The sequence below is a fragment of the Lissotriton vulgaris genome, chromosome 7, assembly GCF_964263255.1.
Source record: "Lissotriton vulgaris chromosome 7, aLisVul1.2, whole genome shotgun sequence".
Classification (NCBI taxonomy): domain Eukaryota; kingdom Metazoa; phylum Chordata; class Amphibia; order Caudata; family Salamandridae; genus Lissotriton; species Lissotriton vulgaris.
The window spans coordinates 633,105,321-633,132,193 of record NC_141695.1 but is presented as its reverse complement, the minus strand read 5'-3'; the positions used below and the strand labels follow the sequence as shown (position 1 = coordinate 633,132,193).

General features: G+C 45.7%; 1 protein-coding gene across 1 annotated transcript in view; it reads right to left on the bottom strand.

The window, feature by feature from the left end:
- Positions 1 to 26,873, bottom strand: part of RSAD1 (radical S-adenosyl methionine domain containing 1) — a 146,058-nt gene that overhangs the window by 43,665 nt on the left and 75,520 nt on the right. Inside the window, exons 3-5 of the mRNA XM_086930828.1 lie at positions 21,670 to 21,874; positions 15,673 to 16,038; positions 14,638 to 14,701 (exon numbers count right to left, since the gene is read on the bottom strand). Coding sequence (XP_086786954.1) covers positions 14,638 to 14,701; positions 15,673 to 16,038; positions 21,670 to 21,874 — 635 coding nt within the window. The remainder of the gene's footprint in view (positions 1 to 14,637; positions 14,702 to 15,672; positions 16,039 to 21,669; positions 21,875 to 26,873) is intronic.

The window sequence follows — 26,873 nt, the reverse complement described above, 5'->3', positions numbered from 1 at the left end:
TGCATGATATTAGCCTCAATCCGTATAAGACGTGCTGCAAACTTTTTAGTTTTATTTCCAGGAATGAAAAATCATCTAGACAGGATATATTGTTTTGTTCAGACTGGGGAGGGTCAGGAATGTATTCACGAGGCTATGGCACACCAGAAAGTAGACATTCAAAGTATGATTTTAAGATTCCTCATAAACTGTTTCATAAGAGAACGAGACCGGCCTGGTGTAGATAAGGATGAGATGGAGGTACTAACTACATGGGGTCAGAATATTGCAGACGGAAAACATGATAAAAAGACATGTATAGAGGCCATGTACAGAAAAATTCGTAAGGAAATAACAGTATATCATGAAAAAGAGAAAGCTGAAAGTGAAGCAGATGCTGACAAGAATGAATCCTCACAGGAGGATGAGCCAGATAATACAGGAATAATAGCATATGTAGGAAAGGGTAGACCTTTTAATAAAACGATACGCCCAGAAAGCAAGAGACTTTTTCACGCTGCCATGTCAAATCCGAAGACTCCCGAACATCTATTTCAGGCGACCGATAAAATACTTCAAGAACGAATGGGGTACCATGTACTCAATTCTATGGACGAACAAGAATTAGCCAGGTCAGCTGTACAATGGGCTGACAATTCCGATAAATATAATGATGACGCATTAGCACAAACATTTTTGAATCTTTCCCCAGTTGAACAGCGATTAGCTGGTATGTACATGATACAGCACCTCCTTATATTGTATAAGAGCCAACATTCTGATCCAGGTCTCTTGCCTGATGTGCTAATAGAGTTACTCATGAATAAATGGAGAGGCCTGGGTACCGATTTAATTAAAGTAATTTTAGAACATCGACACAGATATAGTGCCTTCCTGAATCCACAGTTTGTTTCAGCTCCACCCCCAGAAAGAAAAATGTTTTACATAGACAGACAGAATCCCTTGCGAGAAGTACATCCAGTCAGGAATAATGATAACACCCTTACACGTGTATTTGTATACACACCCATAACTAAAATGGAATTATTGGAAATGAAGAAATTAGTGCCTAGTCATGATAAAGACCCTGCAGGTTTTCACCGTGAAATAAAAGACATGTTACTCATGGGTGATTATACCTATCCCGACATTATGAAGATACTGAAAGTACTATTGCCAGCCGGTATTTACGAGAAACTCAAAGAAAAAAAATGGGAGGTGGGAGACAAAAAGATTGATTGGGCTGCATTAGAAACAGAAGAAAATGGCCGAACCCCAGGGTTGGGTCTTGGGGACAAAACTAAAGCATTACCAGGATTGTTAGTACAGGTCTTGCCACGATTATTAGCAACTAAAAAGGAGGACTGGGATGCTATCTCAGCCTGCAAACAGAAACCCGATGAAGACACTAGTGATTTTTATTCCCGATTTGAGAAATGTTTTATTATTAATAGTGGCCTGAAAGCAAGTAGCGAGTCATACCCACACCTTTTTGTATCCAAATTAGTCGAGAACTCTCTGCCCCAAGTTAAGAATCGTGTGCTGAAAGTCGAGAGCACATGGCAAGCAAATACGCCTTCCCAAATGTTACAAATGTTACAGTACCACCAGAACAGGATTAGAGAAGAACATAATCACGAACAAAGACGTATGAAAGACACGAAAATGAAAATGCTAGTTGCTCAGTCAGTTCCCGCTGACGGTCAGAAAAGGGGCATGACACAGTCCAATAATTCAGCAGCTCCTGTTAAAGGGACATGCAACTACTGTAAACAGCCAGGTCACTATGTAAACGATTGAGCAGTTTTGAAACACAATATATCTACAGGTAAAACTAAAGAAAGACCACGTCAACCTAGACAAGACCAGGCCCAACAACACGTTCCACAGAATGTACAGCCTATGCATGCTCCACAACAGACAGTACAGACCGTAGCGGTACCTCAGCCACAACCGATTGCCGCAACACAACATGCAACTCAACAGATGTACCAGTATGCACAAACTGATTACCCCGATTATCAGCGATATACATGAAACAGCCTGGAGAGGGAGGTTGGCTTGCCTCTTATTGAGGTTCCTGTAGATCAAGAGGGTCCTTATGTACATAGTCAAGTATTAGGAAAAGATAGAAAGTTTTTGATTGACACAGGGGCAAGCAGAACAACAATCAGTCACGACGAGGTTCCAGGGGCACCCCTCTCAGGCTCACAGAATGTTTCCCTTGGATTTTCAGGCAAGCCTATTGTAAATGAAGTATCGAAACCAGTACCCCTTTTAGTTGGTCCGTTGTCTCGCACTACAGATTTATTGCTCACGAAATCATGTCCAGAAAACTTATTAGGCATCAAGACACTGAAGGCTCTAGGAGCTGTAATCTGTTGTTCTCCGGAAGGAGTAAGATTGTTTTTGCGTGACTTTAAGGGTCACTATGTGTTGAGAGATATTGATCCCAGATTACAGAATGTTCCTGCACATTTATGGGCCCAAGGCCCCACTGATGTAGGTTGTATGCACATTACACCATACCGAGTTACACTGAAACAAGGTGTTGTTTTACCACGAATCCGACAATACAAGTTACCACCAGATGCTGTAGTGGCTTTACTGAAAATCATTGACGAGCTCATTGCACAAGGAGTGGTTGTAGAAACTAACTCGAATCTATGTAATTCCCCTATCATTCCAATTCTTAAACGTACTGATCCAAATGCACCTCCAGTTTATCGATTAGTGATCGATTTGCGAGAATTGAATAAATGCATTGTACCACAGTACCCTGTGGTTCCAGACATCTCTTCATTATTGACAGCTATTGATTCAGAGGCAACATTCTTTACTGTAATTGATCTGAAGAACGCCTTTTTTTAGTGTTCCAATCGATCCGGAAAGCCATTATCTTTTCGGATTCTGTTTAAATGGCCGAAGCTTCAAATTTGCACGCGCACCTCAAGGATTCACAGAAAGCCCCAGCATCTATAGCCAAGCACTGAAAAGACAACTTGACAGTATTCATATGCCTGACAACACTGCCCTACTGCAGTATGTCGATGATCTATTGATCACCGCCCAAAGTGAACCAGAATGTGAACAAGCATCACTGACGGTTTTGCATTTCTTGGCTGACAAGGGACACAAGGTGTCTCCTTCGAAGCTGCAATTCTGTGTTCAGCAAGTGATATACCTTGGGCACTTGCTGTCCAAAGGGGGGAGACAGCTAACACCTGACCGTATCCAGTTAATTGTAAACATGTCACAGCCCAAGACACAAAAGGAGGTACGATCCTTTATAGGCCTCACTTCTTACTGTAGACAATGGATTCCTCAGTATGCATTTCTAGCAAAGCCACTCATACAGTTGACAACTCAGGAGGCAGCGACATCGACTGTCCTCCCTTGGACTCAGGAACATACACAAGCTTTTGACGACTTAAAGAAAGCCCTATGTCAAGCACCAGTTTTAGCGACACCATGTTACAGTAAGCCTTTTACACTTTTTGTCACAGAACGTGAAGGTACCGCATTGTCAGTACTTACCCAGGATCAAGCAGGTTCACACAAACCGTGTGCTTATTTTTCTAGTACATTAGATCCAGTAGCCCAGGCTCTGCCTGCATGCTTAAAATCAGTCGCAGCAACAGCTCTAGCAATCAGACAAAGTGATTCCATAGTGTTAGGACACCAATTGACAGTACAAGTTCCACATTCCGTGGAAGTTCTTTTAAACCGAACACAGACTCAGCACTTGACTATAGCAAGATTGACAGGTTACGAATTGACATTGTTTCAGCCACACATAGAAATCAGACGTTGCAATACATTGAACCCTGCTACACTTCTGCCATTAAGTGAGACAGACCCTTTGGCACATGATTGTGTTGAAGTCATTACCATTACGACGAAACCCAGACAAGACTTGACAGACACTGCATTACCAGATCCAGACCTGACACTTTATGTGGATGGTTCATGTATGAGAACGAGTACAGGAGAGTTAGTGGCCGCATATGCAGTAACGACAGAAACTGAAGTCATAGAAACAAATTGTATGGACACCCTGTCAGCCCAAGCAGCAGAGCTCATTGCTCCGACTCAAGCCTGTATTCGAGCAAAGAACAAGAGAGTTAACATATACACAGATTCACGTTATGCTTTCGGAGTCGTACACGACTTCGGTGTACTCTGGCGAGAGAGAGGTTTCTTGACCTCTCATGGAGCCAAAATCCAGCACGGTCCCCTCATTCAAGCTCTGTTAGAAGCAATACATTTGCCTACAGCGATATCCATCATGAAGTGTAAGGCACATACGAAAGTCACAGATATCATTTCCCAGGGTAACGACCTGGCAGATCGAACAGCCAAGCATACAGCTCAGACTCAGACTCACACAACTGACCTGACAAAGACAATAGTTCCAACACCAACACATTGCATGACAGTTAGAGATCCCGCCCTAGATGTAATTGACATACAGACACATGCTACACCAGACGAAATCAAGAAATGGATTGAACTAGGAGGGATCCAGACAGAACAGGGATGGATGACGAAGGGGAAAGCCACATGGTTTCTCCCTGACTCTATGGTTCAGGTTATTATTAACACAGTACATAGTCCTGCACATTTAGGAGAAAAAGCCATGTTAGACAGTATTCAAAACCTTTGGTTCAATAAACATTTACGAGCAGCAGCCAAACAGAAAGTGCGTACTTGCATGATCTGTTGTCAGTTCAATCCAGGTAAAGGCATTCCCGTAGAGCAAGGTGGATTTCATCCTCCCGATCACCCTTTTGAAGTCCTCCAGATGGATTATATCCAGATGGAACGTTGTCGAGGATTCAAATATGTCCTCGTAGTTGTATGTGCACTTTCCCGTTGGACAGAAGCATATCCAGTCCCAGATTATACTGCTCCGACCACTGCCAAGCAGCTGGTACGTGAATTCTTCCCCCGGTATGGTTTGCCCCGTATCGTGTACTCAGATAACGGTCAGCCATTCTCGTCCGAGCTTATGAAGCAGGTATCACTCCTGCTAGGTTATCAGTGGAAGTTCCACTGTGTCCGACATCCCGAAGCAGCAGGTCTCGTCGAGCGACATAATCAGACCCTGAAAATTCGCCTTGCCAAGATCTGTAGAGAGAAAGGCGTTGACTGGATAGTAGCTTTACCAGTTGCACTCTTTTACATGAGAATGATAGCGCATTCAAGAACAGGGCTATCCCCGTATGAGGTGGTCTTTGGTAGGCCACCGAATATGTGGGGGACGCCTCTGCCTCGTAAAATCACAGATGTTGACTGTAATATGCTGACGGATTACCTTGCCTCCTTGATGTCTGCACTACAATCATGTCGTTCACAGGTGGCTGCAGCCTTTCCCGACAACACCGAGGTGAAGCCCCACGAGATCGTCCCTGGTGACCTGGTCCTTGTACGGAATTTCGACAGGAGGAGTCCGCTGGAGCCCCGTTGGCAGGCGCCGAAGCTCGTGTTATTAACAACAAGGACAGCGGTCAAGGTGGAGGGCCGCAAGGGCTGGCTCCACTCGATTCACGTGAAAAGACACTATGGACTGCCTCCGAAACTAGACTCCCAGCCCTGTCCCCTTCCAGAGACTGATACTAAACTCCCTTTGGTAGAGAAAACTCCTTCCCAGGAATTTCGCATGAAGTTGAGGTCTAGCAAGTCAGACAGTTTAATTGTTTAAGTCCTCCCCTAGGTGAATCGGTTAGACAAGTTCCTGACATGTATCCGCTAGACCCCAATAGAGAGAGAGAGATAGACAGAAACAGATCAAGAAACATGAATATTGTAAATCCCTCCGTAGTCACTGCATTGTGACATTATTGATTATGTTTTTTCTGAGTCTTATGATTATTGCTGCAAGTATACTGCTACACATGTACTTTCCTATTTTCAAACGTGCACATTCTTCTTCAAATGTCACTGCCGAACATACTTTCAGTGAACTGCCCCCGCACGAGTTATCTTACCGACTTGCGCTGCGCAACAATACATTCATCAGTATGTTACATCATTCCCATCAGACCAGCAATGCTACCAATTGTTGGAAATGTGGCCGACTCCCTCCCTATCAGAAGTACAAGGGAGTTCTGCCCCTCTTTCCGTACCCGTTCACACACAATGGTTCCTGTGGTGCATGGTTTAGTTTAATGAACTCTTTAGATTCTGATTCCGTGGTTTACCAGGGTAATTGGGTATGGGGAAATCTGAACACAGTTCTGCATAAAGTATGTTTCCCTGACAAGGAGGGTCTTCCCCAAAGGACAGGGACAGATCTAGAAAACGAAGTATATGGATTAGGTAATTTTACACTTAACCTCATGATACTGAATGTACAGTCCGAAACCGAACCAGTCTTGCCCGCAATGTCAGTATTACCAGTCAAAGGTGAATTATGTGTCAGAAAGAATGGTTCAGTACACCTGGGTCATAGTAGATGTACTACTGTGATCGAATTCAGTGATAAAGGCAAGTCTACATTTAAAGCTTCCCGTCATTCCTATTTCATTTGTGGTCATACAGCATATATACGCTTACCTCTAGATTGGGATGGTACTTGTTACATTGCATTCCTACTGCCACCTGTTTTCCTAGCCCCTCCTGATTATCATAGGGACTCCCATCTGGTACACGCTAGACCCCAGAGAGATCTCCCGATTGTCGACTATACTGAAACGGCATGGGAGCAGTATACAGACTTTAATAAAGGTTTCTTTCCCTATTTAGGTGCTGTCTTTAATAGTAAACTGATACGTAAATTAACCAGAACCCTCGAGGCAGTAGTGAATGAAACTACTTCCGCCCTAGGCAACTTAACAGAGGAGCAGTCTGCTATGCGGATTGTTGTTCTTCAAAATCGTCTTGTCCTTGACGTCATCCTGGCCGATAGGGGCGGAGCTTGTAGAGTCATCGGATCGAGTTGCTGTGTTTTCATTCCAGAAAACGCACCATCAGTATATAGAGCCATAACTCGTCTCCATAAGATTGCAAGTCAGATACACCAGAATCCAGGCACCTGGACTTGGTCCGGTTGGTTCTGGAGCGTGTTATCAGCCTGGGGATGGAAAGTCCTATCCTTCCTCGGAATAGCTCTTCTCATAGTGTTCAGTTGTTGTTTATGTTTACAGTGTGGGCCAGCGATTTGCGGCTTGTGCGCCACATCATGTATTCCCCATTCAAGTCCACGTTCAAAATCCCGCCAGAAGAAGGAAGAGCAAATGATGTTATATGAAAAAATTGATAGACTAATGAAGATCGATATATCATGAAGGGTCCGTAGGGGACAAGGAGGGAATGAGGTAATATGAATTTTTATGGTCAATTGTGTCCCCTAACGTAGACCCCAACGGCTCCATGTACGTGCTTCAAGTACATGTATGTTCCCTCCACAGCCAGCTATGAAGACGCAAATACATTTGCGTCCAACGTTAACATGTCCTCTTTCAGATCCACCATGAATGGGTCGAATATTCAGTTCCTAAGTATGCCGTGCCACCGTCTTTACATGGTGCACTTTCACGTTTTTCTGGCTCTGGCGAGTTAGGCCCTGATTCCTGCCATCGAGCCCTTTCTGCCTTCTGTCTCTGAAAGCTGCAGCCTGGATCCGCATCCATGACCCTTACCCTACTCCCTGTGCGGCGAGCGGTGCCTGGCTCGGCCTGCTTGCCTGGCAAGACTGTATTTTACCTTCAAGTTATCTGCTCCGCTCCTCGAAAATACATTCCTGTCTAGTGATTTAGGAAAACATCTCCCCAGCTGCAGAGCAAAGGGCCCGGCCTTTCTGTCTCCGTGCAAGTAATTCATTGCTCCCGCTACCATGGTAGGCCCATGGCCCCCTAGTATTACTCATAGACATGTAGACACATATGCACGCACTAGCAGTCAGTATAGAATAGCCTTTGCCCGAGAGACCTTTCCTTCCAGATAATACAGTTCCTCAAACACAAGATATTAGATATGATTTGGGTTTAGGTTGTTCTGACACGCCAGACTTCTGTCTCCACGTATGGTGCTAAATGTCAAGTCCCCTTCACCCTCCAGTTCCACGTCAATCACACGTCATGCTGCTGCGCGCGCATCTCTGCCATATATTTCTGCTGACACTGCAGGATTCCTCTATGGATCCACCCACCTGTGACACTTTCATGTGACGTTGTCTAGCACATACCTCCGTGTACGCCCTCGTGCACGCCTTCTGTTACGTACATGTGTCCTTATCTCTCTTCTCTCAGCTGTTACGCCTTCTGTATCCATCACCATTAAATGCATTTACTATATATATTGTACTCTGTTAATAAAGCATTGTCTATCCCTTCCTGAACCTTCGTGGTGATGGAACACGATACCTGGTTCGAACCAATTCCATTTTATGGAATAAAACCCTTATAAACTCAGATACCACGGACTCTGCCTCTCATTTTTGATTGAGTTATTCTTATTGAACTTTGCCGCATAGAAATTCCGCATAGGTAAATTATATTTACCACAATGTGGTAAATACCACAGGTACTTTTTTTTTTTTGCTCTTCTTAGAAAGTAACTGGGGGGATAGAGGCAAAAACAAAATGGAGAGCATATATTCCCCGATGTACAGCCTTGGCCTGTAGGGATAAAAGTCATAATCTTGACAATATTTCCAACGAAAAAGATATGCAGTGCAATACCATATCTTTTGGAAGGTGTGATGGGACTGGAGAGGCATGAAGGGCTTTTTCAGTTTTGTTTTAAAACTCATTTGTATTTGTATTAGTCACATACACAGTCAGGGGATGACAGCAATACAGCACAGATGTTACATTTTGCACTCGCATTCATGAGTTATTCAGTAAAGCATGTCATTACAGGCCTTCAGTACTTCCCTCTCTTATGGTCCTCCCGAAGGTCATTCTGTATCTCTGGGTCACTGGGGCACACACCTGTGACCTATGCATATTCCAACTACCCCAAATCTGAACACATTCTAGGGACTTTCAGTTTTGCTACTATTCTGGTGAGTACATTTAGGCAGTTTACGGTTGCATTCAGTAAGAAGAGTATAATATTTTTAGGCGAGTATACTTTGGTGGGGTGTGTATGTGTTTTTCAACATATAAGCTGAGGAGGAGGAGAAAGATGTCTATAGACAACAAGTGTCTACTTAACTCTTTTCTTCACTGATCAGAGTTTACGAAGATTCCAGGATAGCGGTACTGAGGACATTCCAGTGAGGTGGAGATAGAAGGGCCCCCACTAGTAAGAAAAGTTATATTATGCGATAGAAATTATTGAAGGAGGCCAGCTGACATGATGTTCTAAGAAGAGAAGCAGGTGCAAGAGTTTGTGAGGTCATGGAGTCAGATGGTAGCATCTCTAGCAATAAAGATACATTTTTGCTTTTTTTAATGGCTAGAAATGAGATCCATGAAGGCTGGCATGACATTTGGACTAGAGCTTAGAAGATGTTAAATATTTGGGAGAATGAAGAGAGGGGAAAAGTAAAGCATGGTTTCTCCTGCCAAACCCCATTCCTCTCAATGACAGGGTGCAAAGCCAGGTCTCCTCTATTGATCACTTTACCAGCCAGCAGAAAACACATTCGAAGTCGGGGAGTGTCTCCAACAAAAAGATCCCACTTCAGGAGCAAAAAGCACATAAGGCCTAAAAAAATCCTCATTACATTTCTAGATGGAGAGGAGTAGCAGAGGAAACACCAGCCATAAACTTGAACACCAAACCGAGCTACGAAGGTAGCTGGGGATCCTAAGACCCACAAAGAGACCCGAAGTAAGAAGAAAAATAAACAAAAGTCATAGACACAAAATTAAAGATTAAGGAGATGATGAATTGACAGGCAAAAGGTAATCGGAAACCTTGAGAAATGTGAAGTAATGATTTATACACAGACAAAAACACAGGAAGCAACAAGGTTAACCCAGGAACCACTAACACCCACATTATTTTGGAAAACTCGGTTGTCTACAAAACACTAAACCAAACAGCCATGGGCATGCCACAATCAATCAATCAATCAGGATTTTGTAGAGCTGCGAGGGTCTCATGATCCCTGAAGGAGGGGGGTGTGAGCAGCTCTATTGGGGATCATCCGAAGAGCCATGACTTGAGGTCCTTTATGAATTGGTGCAGTGTCGGGTTACGTCGGAGGTGAAGGGGGGAGTTCATTCCAGGTCTTGGCTGTGAGGTAGGAGAAGGATGTTCCGCCTGCTCCTGTCCTCTATAAAAGAAAGATGTGGCTAAAGCAAGATCGGCTGAGTGGAGGATTCTTTTGGGGGCGTGGAAGGAGATTCGGTTGTTGAGGTATTAGGGTCCGGTGTTGTGGAGAGCTTTGGAGGCGTGTGTGAGCAGTTTGAAGGTTACTCTTCTTTTGACTGGGAGCCTGTGGAGGTTGCTTATGTGTTGGGGGATGTAGTGATGTCATGGGATGTCTAGGATGAGTCTGGCTCCAGCGTTCTGGAAGATCTGGGGTTTGCAGAGGAGTTTTTTGTTGATTCCGGCATAGAGAGCGTTTCCGTAGTCCAGTCTGCGGTCAATGAGTGCGTGGGTGACGGTTCCTGGAGTTAAACGTCTTGCGAAGTATGCGCAGTGTGTTGAAGCATGCGGAGGATAAGGCGTTGATCTGGCGATTCATTGAGAGTGAGGAGTCGAGTAGGAAGCAGAGGTTGCGCTTGTGGTTCGTTGGGGTGGGTGGGTTTCAGAGGGTGGGGGCCACCAGGTGTTGTCCCATGCGGAGGGGTTGGAGCCAAGGAGGAGGACTTCCGCTTTCTCTGCGTTGAGCTTGAGGCAGCTGCTGCACAACCAGGTAGCCATGGCTTTCATCCCTTCTTGGAAATTGCGCCTTGTGATGTCGGGTTCCTTGGTGAGGGAGAGAATGAACTGGGTGTCTTTGGTGTAGGAGACTATGTTCAGTCCGTGGATTCGGACGATGGTGGCAAGCGGGCCATGTAGACGTTGAAGAGGGTGGGGCTGAGGGAGGATCCTTGGTGTACTCTGCATCTGATCTCTGTTGGTTCTGAGAGGAAGGGTGGAAGTCTTATTCTCAGTGTTCTACCTCAGAGGAAAGATCGTATCCAGTCTAATGCTATTCCTTGGATGCCGGCATCGTAGTGCCTGGTGGCTAGTGTGTGGTGGTAGGCAGTGTCGAAGGCTGCTGATGGGTCTAGGAGGATGAGGGATGCCGTGTGCCCTTGGTCAAGGAAGGCGCGGATGCTGTAGGTGGCGCCGATGAAGGTGGTCTCAGTACTGTGGAATTCAGTTTGAGAGGTGTCTAAGACGCTGTTGGTTTTTACAAAATGTGCTAGCTGGGTGTTGACTGCCTTTTCGATGACTTTAATGCACAGCCTAGTAAGGTCAATTGCTAGGTTGGACAACCATTTGTTTTGAATTGATTCTTGTTTTATAAAAGATTTTTTCAGAATTTTTTGGCATCAAAAAATACAACACGACATTTACAGAAATACAAAGATACATTCAATCTATGAGTATGGCTATGAGTAGATTGAATGTATCTTTGTATTTCTGTAAATGTCGTGTTGTATTTTTTGATGCCAAAAAATTCTTTAAAAATCTTTTATAAAACAAGAATCAATTCAAAACAAATGGTTGTCCAACCTAGCAATTGACCTTACTAGGCTGTGCATTATTGTATCGATTCATCTGCCCAGCCATTGTTTTGTTTGCTTTATAGTAGTGGTCCAGGCCGGACAGTGACAGGACCCAAGCCTTTCCTAGTTCTCTCCTTTTCGATGACGTTGGCAGCCAAGGGGAGCACAGAGACGGGCCTGAAGTTCTTGAGACCCGTCGGGTCTGCGGAGGGCTTTTTTAGGAGGGGGAAGGGGGGGGGGGGTGACCTTAGCGTTGTTCTAGTAATCGGGGAATATGGCGTTCGAGGGAGCAGTTGACAGTTCGACGCAGCTCGGATGCGATGGTAGGGGCAGCCCTGTGGAAAGATGTGCAGCAGGCAGTGCTCAGTAGGTTCTATGGAGTGAATGCTCTGCACTGTCTTTAAGGTGTCTTCTTTTGTGAGAGGGCTTCAGGTGAGAAGGGTCTGTTGGATAGCATTGGTGGGGGTAGGGGTTGAGGAGGTATTGTGGTCTTGGTTATCGAAGTTGTTGTAGAGAGTCTTGATCTCGGGGTAAAAGAAGGAGCTGACTTTGTTGCAGAGGTCTTGTAATGGAGGGACGTCGGATGTTTCGCTGTTGGGTTTGGCGAATTACTGTATGATGGGGAAGAGTTCCTTGGAGTTGTGGGCACTAGAGAGGATTCTGTCTTGGATTAAGTTTTTCTTTGTTGATTTGATGAGTTGGTAATGTGTTGTGATGGCTGCTTTGTAGTCGGAGTGTTCTTCCGGGGTTTTGTGGTTTCTCCACTCCTCCAGTTGTCAGCAGGAGCGTTTGGCTTTCTTGTTGTGTTTTCTCGTGGTGTTCTGGAGTTGGGCAGAGATGTTGACGCAGTTGATGATCAATTGGTAGAGGTTGCTTGCCGCTGTGTTGGCGTTTGTCATTGTAGGGGGCTGGTGGGGAGTGCAGTTGAGGGTGGAGGTGAAGTGTTCTTCGGAGACTGTTTCAGCTTTTGCGTGGGGGGCGGAGCCTGCGCTTGTGAGCAGTCAGTTTCGTGAAGGAAAAGTGGATGCAGTGGTGGTCTGTCCAGAGCAGTTCTGTGGTGTGGCTGAAGCGAATGTTGTTTCCACCAGCGAAGATGGGGTCGAGTGTACGTCCTGCTGTGTGGGTGGGAGTGGAGACAAGATGCTTCAATCCTGTGTTGGTGAGGATTTCCAGGAAGGCGGTGGTGTTGGGATCGCTGTGGTTATCCAGGAGGAAGTTCAGGTCTCCAAGAAGTATGTAGTCCGTCGAGGCGAGGGGTGTGATGTGGTCTGCGATCACGTTGGTAAATGGAGTGCGCGGTCCAGGAAGTCTGTAGTCGGGTGTTCCACAGAGCGTCGTTCTGGGGTTGGGCTGGATCTGGAAGCAGATGTGTTCCATGAGGGGGTGGGGGGAGGCTTCGTCTGAATTGGTGGTTCTGAGTCGGAGAGCGTTTTTGTGCATGATGGCAAGGCCTCCTCCTGGGCGGTTGGGGCAGCCTTTCCTCAGGATCTTGTATCCGTCAGGGATGGCAGTTGCGATATCGGGTGCAGAGTTGGCGTTGGTCCACGTCTCAGGGAGGAAGGTGACATCGAGCTCGTGAGTGTCGAGGAGGTCCCAGATTTCTACGCCGTGTCTGTGCAGGGAGCGTACGTTGAGGATGCAGCTCAGTGGCTTGTGTGCAGTGGCGTCCGGTGTGATGGGGGTAGCTGCCTGGGTCTAGAGGTGGGCGAAGGTGTGGTTGCAGGAGATTGGACCTTGGGTGTTGCTAGGCGTTGAGAGCTGGCAGTTGTTGTTGAGTCCGGGGTTGAGTGCATGGAGAGTGCTGGTGTCGCGTAATGGCGGGGGTAGCAGGACCTGGGTCCCAGGCTCTGGTCGCGGACGGGCATAGACGAGATTGCCTTTGGTGCGCATTTTGGTGTGTCTGTCATTAAGTAGGTGTCAGGGAGGGTGAGCAGCTGGGAGGCAGGATTGAGGGGCCGTGGGGGCAGAAGCAGCAGGGAGTGCGAGGAAAAAGAAGGCAAGGGGAAGGGAAGGAAAAAAAAAAGAGGTGAAGCAGAGGAAAAGAAAAAAAGAAAGGCAAACAGAAAAAAAGAGGCAAACTGAAAGAAAACAGACAGAGAAAAGATGACACACACAGAGCGGACTAGCAGAGGAGCAAGCTCTTCCACTAGACCACCAGGGACGAAGAGCAGGCAGGAGCCTGCAAGTGGAGGAGGGCCTCGTACACTTACCTAGCAAGGAGCTCGAGCAGAGCTAAGGGCAGTTCCACAACGGTGAAACTGCGTGGGGGAGAGCAGTGACTCCGACCAGGAGATCCGAGGTCTTGCTCCATTGGAGATACTGTCCAGAAGCAAACAACCAGAGAAGGTGAAACCTATTGGTGCGGTTCAGCTAAGCCCCAAAAGCCATCCTCCTGACTTGAACGCCCAGACACAACCCTCAAGACTCCCAATGGCTAGACAGGGCAGTTCTGTAATCCATGGGAGGGGTGTGGAGGTTCCGTCTGAGATTTATTTCTGCATCATAGGTAGGAGCTGAAGAGGAAGAGACGCCAACCAGAACCCAGATCTACTGCTCTACAGTGAGGTTGTAAGGAAGTGGCACAGGCCAGGTCACCAACTCATGACCACAAATCAAGGGAAGTGTGAGAGTGCATTTTTGTGGCCCCACATCTGTGTCTAGAATGCGTGCCTTACCATGAACCTTGGACAATCCAGTATCAGCATCACGGTTTTACCAACGGACAATGTAGGAAAGTATGAGCATTTTTTTTAGGAGCACTGAAGGGAAATCCTCTAATACCAGTTAGCAAGAGCCATTCATTGCTGCAGATTTTCCACTGATTGCGTGGGATTTATTTTTTGGGGGCATGGAGTGTCAGGTGGAGACACTGATGTTACCTAGCATGGGCTTAGGATTCTTAGTTCTTTGACCCCAGCAATGCGAGTGTCTTGCTTTGTATGCAGTTCCAAGTGTGCCAGGCCATGTTCATGAGCGCAAACAAGACTAGAACAGGTGTCTAATGTGCAAGTATCCACTCTCTACCGATTTAAGATCTCACCTGGCCCAATCCCGATGTATTGCCTCCCCAGCCAGTATGCCAAATTGTGGGTGCTCAGTGCTCCCTGCAGGTAAGAGAAAAAAAATCACAATCAGAAAGACAGTCATGAACCAACAGTCACAGGAGGACCCTTGTATAGAGTAGTGGGTCCGGGCATCAGAGGAAACGGTGGTAGCGAGTGGGGTTGTGGAGCAGTGCTGCATTATTTTATTACAATCTGAATCACCTCGGATAAGAGGTCAGTGCTACTTCCCTATGATCATTTCATATTAAAGGGGCAGTCCTGCACTAATGTGATCATAATCATATCAAATTAGGTGGGCATGTGCTGCTCTCCTTTGACCATCAAAACCTCTGAAAAGGGGAGGCAAGGAGGGCTGTGCTTTATGCTCCCGTCCTGCCTTTGATCACTATCATTGAAGGGACGACACTGCAATCCTTTCCTAGCCATCACCTCAAGTGGATGGGGAAGTGCTGAACTCCTTTGATTACCATCACCTTTGATAACAATGCACTTCTTTCAACACAAATCGTTTAGAAGTTCTGAATGAAGGGGGAAGAGCACAGCCTTCTATGATCCCCTTGGATAAAGGGGACTTGCGTTCACTATCTCCTGAGATCAAAGAACGTAAAAGGGGGAGCCCTTCACATTTAGGATGATTGGGACTTTACATTATCGTGAACGCAGTTATCCACTGATGGGTTGAGTATCATATGAGGAAAGCATCAATAACCATCACAGGCGCTATGGTCTTGGGGAAAGAAAGCAAAGTTAAAATGCAGATCTCTTAATAGAAGCCACCCAAGCATCACTACTCAAACAGTATCATTACTACCCGTACAATTTAGAACTGAACCAATTAATATCAATCATAACAGTCACAGAGAAAAAGTTGCAGCCCTATGGAAAACTCAAAAACAAAGCACAGGGCAGGAAGATTGCCAAGGACGATTGGTGGAAGAGAGTGCAATGAGAGAAGATGATGAGTTTTAAAAGGGGTGGGGAAAACATAGGAGAGGCGCCTGAAGACTTACATTCCTGGCAAAGTTGGACACTTCGTAGTGCCGGAACCGGGCATCTTTTAGTATGCATCGTGCAGCCTCATACATATCAGCAGTCTCCTCAGACTCAGGCATCTTCAGGAACCCATCTTGAACTTGACGGAAGAGCAACGTGCCCCTCTCCAGAGTCAACTGGTAGAGGGAAACATGGTCATCGGACAGTGCCAAGAGGTCCTTCAGGCTCTGCATCCATGAAGTAACAGTCTGTCCGGGCAGTCCAAAGATAAGGTCCACTGAAGTCCTACCTGGGAAAAGCATCTTTGCTTCCTGCAGAGTCTTCAGCGCATGGTCAGCTGTGTGGGTCCGCCCCAGGACTTTCAAGTGGGTGTCATCCAGGGACTGTCCAAAAAACAATTTAGAGCTTCAAGTAAGAATTGCTCAAATAATGCCCAAATACCACAGTTTAAGAGCCATGTGTCTTTATTGTCTAGAGTCTGTGCAACAAATATGAGTTATGACTACTGTTCAGTATCACCCAGAGGCTGTCCAAGAAATATGGAGTAACAGACTTGGATGAGTATTACCCAGAAACTGTCTATCAAACACCATTTTAAAGCCTGAGATCCTTGTTGATAAGGTTCTATCCAGCAAAAACAGACATTAAGTGTATGTCACCTGGCCATCCATGATTTTATCTAGGCAAGGAGCAGTACCAACATGTGCACAATGGTCCATACTGCATAACTATCATCAGAGAGTACTGAACAGCGAAGACAACAAGAATCTCAACCGACGATATGTTTAAAACATGTATGGCCTTTGCCAGTGGCATAAAGGTACAGTAAGCAATAGTATGCTTTTCATTGAATTATAGGTCTGCACTATGGCCCAGAACCTAGGAGCAAAGCACCCAGCCAAGCTACAATGAGGAGCATTGTAGAAGCGGACTGTAATTGATTCCCACAGCATGTAGATGGGGGTGGCCAAAACACCATGCATGAAGAACCCTTCTCCCTCATTCCCTTTGTGAACAGTCGCCACATATCCCAATTCTACCTGCATGTTGAGAAACTAATACTGGCATAGCCAATAGGTCTGGCCCAGGCAACCTGGTGTGATAGTTCATTTACTTTTTTTTTTTTTACAAATATAGGCTACAAATATAAAACACATGAAAAAGAAAACACGCCCACACAAACATGGTTGTCAGATGTTTGTAATTTTCTTTTAATTAACCATTGGAAATAATTTTAATAGAACATTATGGGCGCTTTTTAGCAGACAGACGTTCTATTAACGGGTATAAAAAACCTTGTATGTCTAAAGCACATCACAGAAAATTATTATTCTTGTTAGAGCAAAGAAAGAATACTATCAGCTTTCATTACTTCAAACTTAAAACATAGCTTGAACACACAAGAGAGACAAAAAAAAGTAAAACAATGGGAAAAAGAGCATAGGCAAAGTAAATTAAGTATATTATTGGTCACCATCCCCTGCACAGAAGTGATGTGCATATCTTATGCAAAATGTTGTCATTCACAGTGAAAAAAGAGCCAAAGCCTGCAACTGAATGACCCTCTGTCCCTTGCAGTGTGCCGTGGAGGGTAGAAGGAAAATGTGAATGATAGATGAACAGACCAGTGCATAAAGAGGGAAACCCAGAGTACGTCTGTGTGTGAGACATATGTGATGTTATATTGATTTGTACATCACACTAATCACAAGTTTTGGGCTATTGTTAATAGCCCTTTTTTTCAGGGCAGGAGAATGGTAGCCTGGAAACTGACATCCCAGAGGAACATTGGCTATCACACTTCAAGGGTATTTATAAAAAGCTTGTGGGCCTCATTTGACCCATAGTTTCAGATACTGGTGATAACTTACCCCTGTTGGTTTTTAAGAGGAGGACATTGAGAGGCCAATAATAGACACATCTAGTAATAAGGCACCTGATGGTCTCCCTGCTGACCTTTACAAGGGTGAGCCTAAATTTTGGGCAAAGATTTTAGCAAATGTGTTTAACACCACAGTTGTCCAGGGGTTCCCTGCATCATGGTCCCAGTCTACTATTATGCCGTTTTTTTAAAAAGGTCAGAGAGGGGATCCAAGGTGTTACATACCCATTTCATTGATCGACTCTGCCGTCAAAATTTTCGGTAAGGTGATCCTGGCCAAAGTCACAGATGGGGTAATTTATAATGGGGTTTTATCCAATCTTCAGCATGGCTTTAGACAAGGCAGAAGTACCATGGACCAGTGCCTTAACCTATATTTACTGACAGGCAAATATACTGTAGCGAAAAATGGTTCCATGTATATGGGCTTCATGGATCTTTCTTCAGCCTTTGATCTGGTAAACCGATAAAAGCTCTGGTCCATTTTATTTGCGATCGGGATGGAACCTCGTCGGGTTTATTTTTTAGCAGATTTACATCAGGACCTTTGGGCAGCTGTTAGGGTTACTCAGGATGGCAAATGCACACAACACTTTAAGTCTGGTAGAGGCGTTCGCCAAGGCTGCATATTGGCTCCCTTACTTTTTACGCTTTACATTAATGCCCTGGACAAAACCCTGGAGAAGGTCAGCCTGGACATCCTGCGTGTAGGAAATAGGACCATTCCGGTCCTCCTATACAAGGACGATGCTGTGCTATTATCTTGAACTCCCACAGGCCTTCAGAGACTCTTGGACGCATTTGGGATTTATATCAAATCTCTGGATCTGGGATATATAAATCGGTCAACAACAAAAAAAAGTTACAACTTTTATATGCAGTGGGGCTGAGGAGACCAGAGTGACTGCTTTAACATACTTGGGGGTTTTATTCGATGACAGATGCTCTTGGGTCCTCCAGCTTAAAGCTAAAAAGAATGCAGTAGTGAGATCGTCGTCCGCTTTAATGGGCTATGCGCGCCGATTGAGAGCTTGGCCTTGTGAGGCAATTCTTGCCATCTACAGGTTGAAATGTTTGGCTATCACTACATATGGCGCTGCCATTTGAGGTTATAAACAAATGGCAGGGGTTCAGATGGCTGAAAACAAAGGTTTCCGCTCTCTTCTGTCTGTCCCCCAATCAACCCCAACTTTCACCATTCATCAGGAATTGGGGATGGGGTATGTGACTGAATTGGCGAATTTGACTCCCTTGGTCTGTTGGATGAAAACTTGGCTCAACCCAGAGCGACGTTGAATCACCAGATTTTAAGGGATGGTGTTGTTTAGTATCCAGTGGTTGTCGTATGTTAAAGGTATGTTTATTAAATTAGGGTGTCATGACATTTATAATGCCCCAGAAGGAATCAAGAAAACACACTTAAAATGGGTGAAATCACAGTTCTTGAATATACTGAGGTTGGAAAGGAAGGACCAGGAAATAAAAAAAAACTTTGGTTAGGGCTCAATATCTAACAATTTCCTCTCTGTCAATAGAGCCCTATCTGAGAATTGTGACTAAGCCCTTCCATCGCTGGCTGCTGACCAGGTTTCGATGTAACTTGATTCACTTTTCCCGGGTTACTTCCCTGGTTGGTGTAAACCAGAAGATATAGCCCTGTGTAACTGCGACAATTTTTCTCCTCAGGACACTATGCACTTTATAACGTTTTGTGATTTTTTGTGCGGACATTAGGAAGAGGTTTTTAATCCCGCTCCTGAGGGTAAAGGGCTTTTTACAGGTCAGACCAGCTCTAATGTACCTTCAATTGTTAGATAACACCTGGAATATTTTTAATATTGCCAGTTTTCTTGTTGCTGCGGTCCGCCTTAGGAAAAAAAGGTTCCCTATGATGAGTAAAACATGAATTTTTCTGAGTTTTATAGTACTGTACCTGTTTTTATCTGATATATCATTTTAAGCTTTAATTATTAAAATATATTTGTGTAGAAATTGTATACATTTTTATGTCGCCCATTCGTACTGAAAAGATTATATTGTTGTCTTGTGTTTTGTATTGTACTTTTAATTAATCGAATAAAGGGGTTTGACTGACTGACAGACGTGAGGGTATCTAGGCGCTTGGGCAGGTGTGTAGGTTTGTGGTCCCCAAGGTGCTTATACGAAGAGCCAGATCTTCAGCTTCTTAGATAACAAGAAGTGAAGAGGTGGCTCTGATGTGTTGAGGGAGGTCGCCCAACGTCTTGGGTGTGACATAGGAAAATTGTGTGAGTGAGAGTGAGCCAGAGCGTAGGTGTCTGGTGGGTTTATTAAACTGTATGGGGCTGTTCATGTATTTTGGTCCTGTGTTGCGAAGGGCTTTGTATGTGTGCGTGAGAAGTCTTACTTGGCTGTGCTAGTGAATTAGGAGCTAGTGAAGCTTCCTGAGGTGTGATGTGGGTGTGGCATGGGAGGTTGGGTAGGATTCTTCCAGTGGTGTCCTGGATGGTGTTTTATAGATATATATGTATGTGACTGCTGACACTAAAGCTGCTGTTATTTCAGACTTAAAAAGCTGTATCTACATCTCGGGATTGCCACCCAAAAAGGGCAGTAGTTTGAATATATTTAAGAACATTTGACAGCCTAATGCTAGGACTCACCCTTCGGATGAATGAGCACTTTACTGGGTCATCTGAAAACAAAAGTATTCTGTATTATGTTTAAAGTGCCTCTTGGCCTTGCCACAACCACTGAATGTGGAAGGGTAAGTCTGGCAAGAGGTAACTTTTATCATTTAAGTCAAGGTGGTCCCCTGTAAAGCAACTGCCATATGAAGAATTGTGTGGCACATGGCTCTTCTCTACCATTTACATTTGTATATATGACGGTCAATCTTTGAGTATTTGAGTGAAAGATCAGAAAGAGCAGGTCACTTACAAATAATGATAAATAGATGATGCATAGGAGGTTGATATGCATATGTTGTTTCTAGAGCTTCACTGGAGCTGGGGTGTTCTAACCCCTCAATCAAAGCAGGACAGGATAAGCACTATTGAAGTTGTGTACTTTCTGTCTGACAAAAGGCAAGCCTCTCTGAGACTTTATAGCTGAAACATAGGTATGCAGTGAAAGGATTCCACATCAGCACAGTGCAGTGTGGAGACCCAATCCGATGGGCAGCACAGTAAGGGCAGTAGGCACTGTGAGGGAACGACACCAGGTGTAGGGCAATATGAGGAGGAGGCCATGTGCGGGTCAGTGTTTCAAGAGAACTCGCATATCATGGACATGGCATGCAGTTTTGTCTTGTAGGGAGTAAATTAAGGATATGAAAAACGTGAAAAGTGCATGTCCCCGACTCAATGTATGGGCATGGCAATCTCAAGCCAGTGAGTGTTGGGAGTACGCCCTCTGTCACAATCAGTGCATCAAGCAGGCCCTAATAATACTAGTAGTACAGTGAAGACATCACATATCAAGGAAGGTCATTGCAATATAGGAACTGAAAAATAGAGATTCAGTATGGTGAGCTTTGCATGGTCTCTCGTGGATTTCCATGGGTATTGCTTTTAGACTGTTAGAGATGTGGCGGGGTTTTCACCAATCATTTCAATGTCACAAGAATGCTAGAGACAAAGTGGGAATGATTGTAAGAAGGAGTGGGAGGTTATTAGCTAGCAATTAATGGCAGAGTGCGACTGCATTTAAGCAGTTCCTGTATGCAGGGTAAAGAACTGTGGACATAAATATCTGGCCAGATCAGAGAGAACGTGCCACCTCCAGCACATAAAGAATCGCACGGCTAAACATAACTCCCATAGAGAGAAAATATGAGCAAGGTGAAAGAGAGGAGGGATGCACCTGGAGGTAAGAGGAGTGGGTTTATTGAAGAGACAGAGAAAGAACATGAGAAGTGAATGTGAATGGCCAGGAGACTTATGAGGGAATGTCAGGAAGATGGACAACTGTGGTGGGTCATGACAGATTTGGTTGGAGGCATCTGACCGATACGCTGCCACATGAGAGATCGGTTGGGTCATTTAAGATGTGGAGTATTAGCGAGGAGATGTGAGATGTGTGGATAGGCATGGGCATGAAATGGGGAGAATAAGATGTGAAGAAGCAGGATATGCTTGGTAACATGCCTTACCTGAACGCCAATGGACATGCGGTTCACACCAGCTGCCCGGAATTCAGCCAGGCGGGAGGCCCCCACTGACATTGGGTTGGCTTCCAAAGTAATTTCAGCATTAACTGGCAGCTCAGCATTCACAGAGATGGCTTCCAGGACAGATGCAATGGTAGAAGCACTGGCCAGGCTTGGGGTGCCACCACCAAAGAACACAGAGGAGATCCTGCAGAGGCACAAGAAAAAAACACCAGTTGAACTGCATGGCGTGAGACAAATGGAGGGGACAGAAAAGGGAGAACAATGAATCTTAAAACATAAGGAAATAACCAAGATGGACAAGGATTCAAAACTTACCCCCGAACTTCATTAATGACAAATTGGAATGGTGTAACAGAATTACAACTGGAACACTACATATTACTCACAGCACCCACATTTAGAAAAAAAAACGTAAATAAAGCGCTCCACAATAAAGGTGTTCATCAAAACGCTTGTATGTAGTTGATAAAGCTCAGAGCCGAATAAACCCATTGGTACACAGAGGATATTATGGGGACATGCTTTTAAAAAAACTCACTTTTCAGCATATATTCTTTCAATTACATACTTTTATATTTTAAAACTCGGTCATTCTCTACATCTATGCCTCTTCCCTCCCTCGTCCCTCTAAGTCTGCTTTCATCTCTCTTTCCTTCTATTTAGTCCCTCGCTGTCAGTACGCCACATGCTGTCTCTTTCCTTTCCACTGCACAATTTTGGTCTGTTGCAGTCAAACAGTACTTCTATACTGGTCTCTCTCTATGTAACTCTCTGCTCGTTTCTCTTTGTGTCTGTCCCTGTCTCTCTCTGTAGCTGTGTCTGTCATGTCTTTTCTCCTTCTGTCTTCCTGTGTCTGTTTCTTTAATGTCTGTCTTTCTACCCCTGTCCTTAACACACTGCCACTTTCTGCTCAAAGTTCAGTCATAACAATGTGTTCCCTCTAATTCTTTCTGTTGGGACGGAAAGGTCACCTGTTACGGCTGTGAACTCCAGCCCCAGTGCCAGACTAGATTTGAAACTAGTATACCGACTTTTTAGTTGTCCCCAGCATCACATTAATATAGCATTTGTGCAGAAGCCTAGGCCTATCAATAGCAACGCAAAGTCCAGAACCTGTTCTGCAACCTTGTGAAGCACAGAAAGTGGTGGTCATAGGAGTACTGTCCATTTCCAGCATAGACATGTAAAGTGGTGGTTTCAGCGTAACGTGCTTTGTGAATCTTTAGGATAGCCCGACCTTTTTCTCGGAGTCAGACAGAGTGCGGAATGCAGACCCATTTCTTATAAAGTTCCGCTATTATATGACCCCACCCCCGAGAAACTTATGAATACATCCCTCATGCATGTTGAGTGTGTGTATGAGTAGTGAGTGTGTAGAACATGTACAGCAGTAGGAATTGATGTGTAGTAGGAGTCTGTGGGATCACTTCTGGATGCCCCTTAGTTTAGTGTGGCACAAGATGGAGGATGAGGAAACTTTCTCTAGTCAAGTGTATTGCCTGCATTCCGGTGGCTGTGTGGAGGAGACCCAGACACTGAAGTGAAATATGATGGCGGAAGGGATTCCCTAGAAGTTTAATGAGGACAGTGTTAACAAAGTGCTGCTAATTAGTTCTTCCTGAGCACTGTCATTTGGCAAATGGTTGGGGTAATGTGTTGATCTACAATTTCTGTTCTTAAAGGTTAGGAAGTTTCTAGGGAGGGCCTGGCCTGCCTTTTTGTCTAATCCGGATTGCTGCTTCTGGGAGGCTGATATCAATAAAGTGCAGAGAAGTCACAACTGCATTCTTCAAACTCAAAACAGTGGGACCAAGTGTCACCCCTTTGCTACAGGTGATCCAAGCGAAACTCATACCCACCATCACCTACAGAGGAGAGTGTCTCCGAGGAGGTGCTGCGCAGATCTTGGACAGCACAGTAGCCAGGGCAATGAGAATTATATTCAATCCTCCTAAATATACATCCCTGGCACAAATAAGACTAGAATTGGGCTTACAAAATCAACAAATAATGCGGTAGGGTGCTTATGTCAAATGCTGGCACAAAATAAAGGGAGCGGGTCTTGTGACCCTGAACACCCACCTCTGGAATGAGCTTGGCACTACAAAACCCCTGGGAGAGCGCTGGATCCCATAAAAACTTCAAAGGGCTGGTAAACAAAACAGTAAACATTATAATCGCTAGTGGAGGACAAAGTGGCGCTAAAGAAAAGCGCACATGGTTGGTTTGTCCTCCAAAGCTACGTTAGAGGCTCACCTCAAACCAACTTAGGCACGGTCTTCACACAGTCAACAAAGGAGAAATATAGCTGGAGGAGCTTAGCGCGCATCCAAGATGGTCGCGTGAGCAAAGGGCTCCCGGGACCCTCGCCGCCTCCCGCATATATCCTGCCACGAATCCTGATACAGACGACTGGTTATTACGGACATGACCATGCTGACATAAAAGCGCTTTTCAAGAATCGATTTGGATGCCGGGAACCGGACATACTCTACTCCGATAGTTGAAGGCCTACACCGAGGAGCAGCCCTGGACTCGAGTCCCCGAGATACCCTGGAGGCAATTGAACAACAACGACTAGTGGAAGTCGACTGATGCCCTTGACGTACTTTCGGTTTAGTTTTCTGGTTCTTATTTACTGAAACCGGCTGCCCTCTGACTTTGTTGGCCCATGGTCTAATTGGATTGTACGATTGTACGATGCGCCTAGTCTTCTGACTTTCCTCAGTTTGATTCGCGAGGAGCCATTTACACCAGGTCCCAAAGGCCCCTTCGGGGTGCGTCGCTCAACATGGCGAACAAGCCTGAAAGTGAGAGATGGACGACCAAGACCACGCACCGAGGGGGTGCCATTCAATCCAAGATCATGGATCGCTACACTCGCCCTAAAGGATCCCCCAGTGGTATTGGTAAAACCTCGGACGAGCTTGGAGATGGCTCCCCAGAGTTGACTTTAAGAGACGTAATGGGCGCAATTGCGAGCATGAAAACATCCATGGGCCAGCAATACGAGACATTGGCCTTAAAGCTTGACACAGTGGCCATTGATGTCAACTTGATCAGAACTGATCTGGCGAAGACCAATGAACGGGTCAAGTCTCTGGATATCAAGACCGCCAGTCTTACAACCGACATGTCCGACCTCCAAACCGAGGTTCGTAATCTAAGAACTTCAAATGATTTGTTTGCCCGCCGGCTGAATGACTTCGAAAGTCGATCGAGGCGCAACAATGTACGTATCATCGGGGTTCCGGAGAAGTCCACTGAATTGACGACGGATCTCCTTGTGGAGGACCTGATACTGAATCATCTTGCCCCTAAGGGCCTCAGTAACTTTTTTGCGGTGGAGCGTGCCCACAGAGTTCCAGGCAGGAAAGACAAACCAGGTGCCCCGCCACGGCCCTTAATAGCCTGAATTTTTAATTTCAGGGATAGAGACGCCATCCTGCAAGCATCGAGGGCCAATGGCCCCACAAAATTCGAGAATGTGACTGTCAGCTTCTACCCAGACTTCACCCGATCTATACAGAAGCAGAGGATGGGATTTATGGGGGTGAAACGGAGATTGAGAGACATGGGCTTGAAATACGCTATGCTCTTCCCTGCTCGACTACGCATTGAATACAATGAACGAGCGCTCTTTTTTGATCGGCCTGAGGTCGTTAGTGACTGGCTGGATACTCTACCGACGCATCGAGACCGCACTGAGCAATCTGGAGGGGCAGATGGTGGCCCATTGGAACAAGAGGAGTGAGTGATGACCGGCGCGTGCAGTACATGGACTTTGCAGCAGTGGTTTGTTGACTTTGTGTTTGTAAATATAATGGTATATACCCAGAGGCGGCAGGGAAGACGGGACTCTTCCTCCTCCCGGGGTGTTTTTCTCTCTCTCTTTTTGTAGACTAGTTTCAGGTTAGGGCGACAGGCACACTGCAAGTCGGGGTGTTTTTTTGGACTATCGCAGGGGTGCAGGGTGGGCGGGGATGTGTTCCGGGGTTTTCTTGGGGCTGGTGGGGGGAACTTAGCTTTGTTTTGTATTGTTTTAGAGGCAATGTATCTTTGCATATTTTGGCTTTCGTGTCCTTTTCGCTGTTAGGTGGAATCAGCCTTCATTCCTGGGATGGGGGGTAGGGCGTTGAGGGTACTAAGTTGGAATGTCAATGGCTTGGGAGACAGGATAAAACGGGGGATAGTGCTACAGTTTATGAAATGTCTTTCCCCTGATATAGTGTTGTTTCAGGAAACGCACTTGATAGGGAACACATGCCACGCAATGAATAGGCAAGGTTATCGTCTCGTCGCACACTCGGGGTTCACCACTGGGTCGAGGGGGGCTGGTGTCCTTGTTAGGAACTCCCTCCCCTTGGAAGTGGATGATACTATCCTAGATGATAGGGAACGGTATGCCGCTATTATTGGCAGATGGGAGGGGAAGACGATTTCCATACTCTCCGTGTATGTTCCGCCAGGTTTACAAACTATGACATTTGCTGACTTGGGGAAGGTGGTGATGGGGTTCCCCGAAGTGATTTTGCTTGTGGGTGGAGATTTCAACTCTGTTGTCTGTGGTAGAGAGGATCGCAGCTCCCCTAGGGATCTTGCGAGGTCGCAATCTTGGCTGGGTAACTTACTGGATACACTGGGTCTGGTTGATAGTTGGAGGCTGATGCACCCTGGACAGGCACAGAACACCTTTCATTCGGGGGCACACGGGAGCCTCGCTAGGCTTGATTACATCCTTATGCCGGCGGTGCAGATCGTCTCGGTGAGAGAGGTCAGACACCTGGCCAGGGGTATTTCGGACCACTCCCCACTTTGGCTTTCTATTGATGTTCAGCTGGGAGCCGGGGGTCGAGTGGCCCCGATTAATCCCTGGCATCTCCGTAATCCTAAAACCCGGGCGGGCGTGGTCAGGTCCATTGATCATTATTTTGCTGAAAATGTGGGGTCGGTGTCCTCCTCCATTTTGCTATGGGAAGCCTTCAAGACGGTAATCCGGGGTCAAACTCCGTCGTTGATTGCCTGTGCTAAGAAAAGTAAGAATGAGGAGGTTGTACGACTGGAGGCTGAAATCACTGCCTTGGAGGGAGAGTTGGAATCTATGGTCACGCAGGATAAGCTGCATGGTAAAACCTTAAACAGTTTGACTATAGAGCCCTGGTGACTGACGCTGCCAAGGCCAC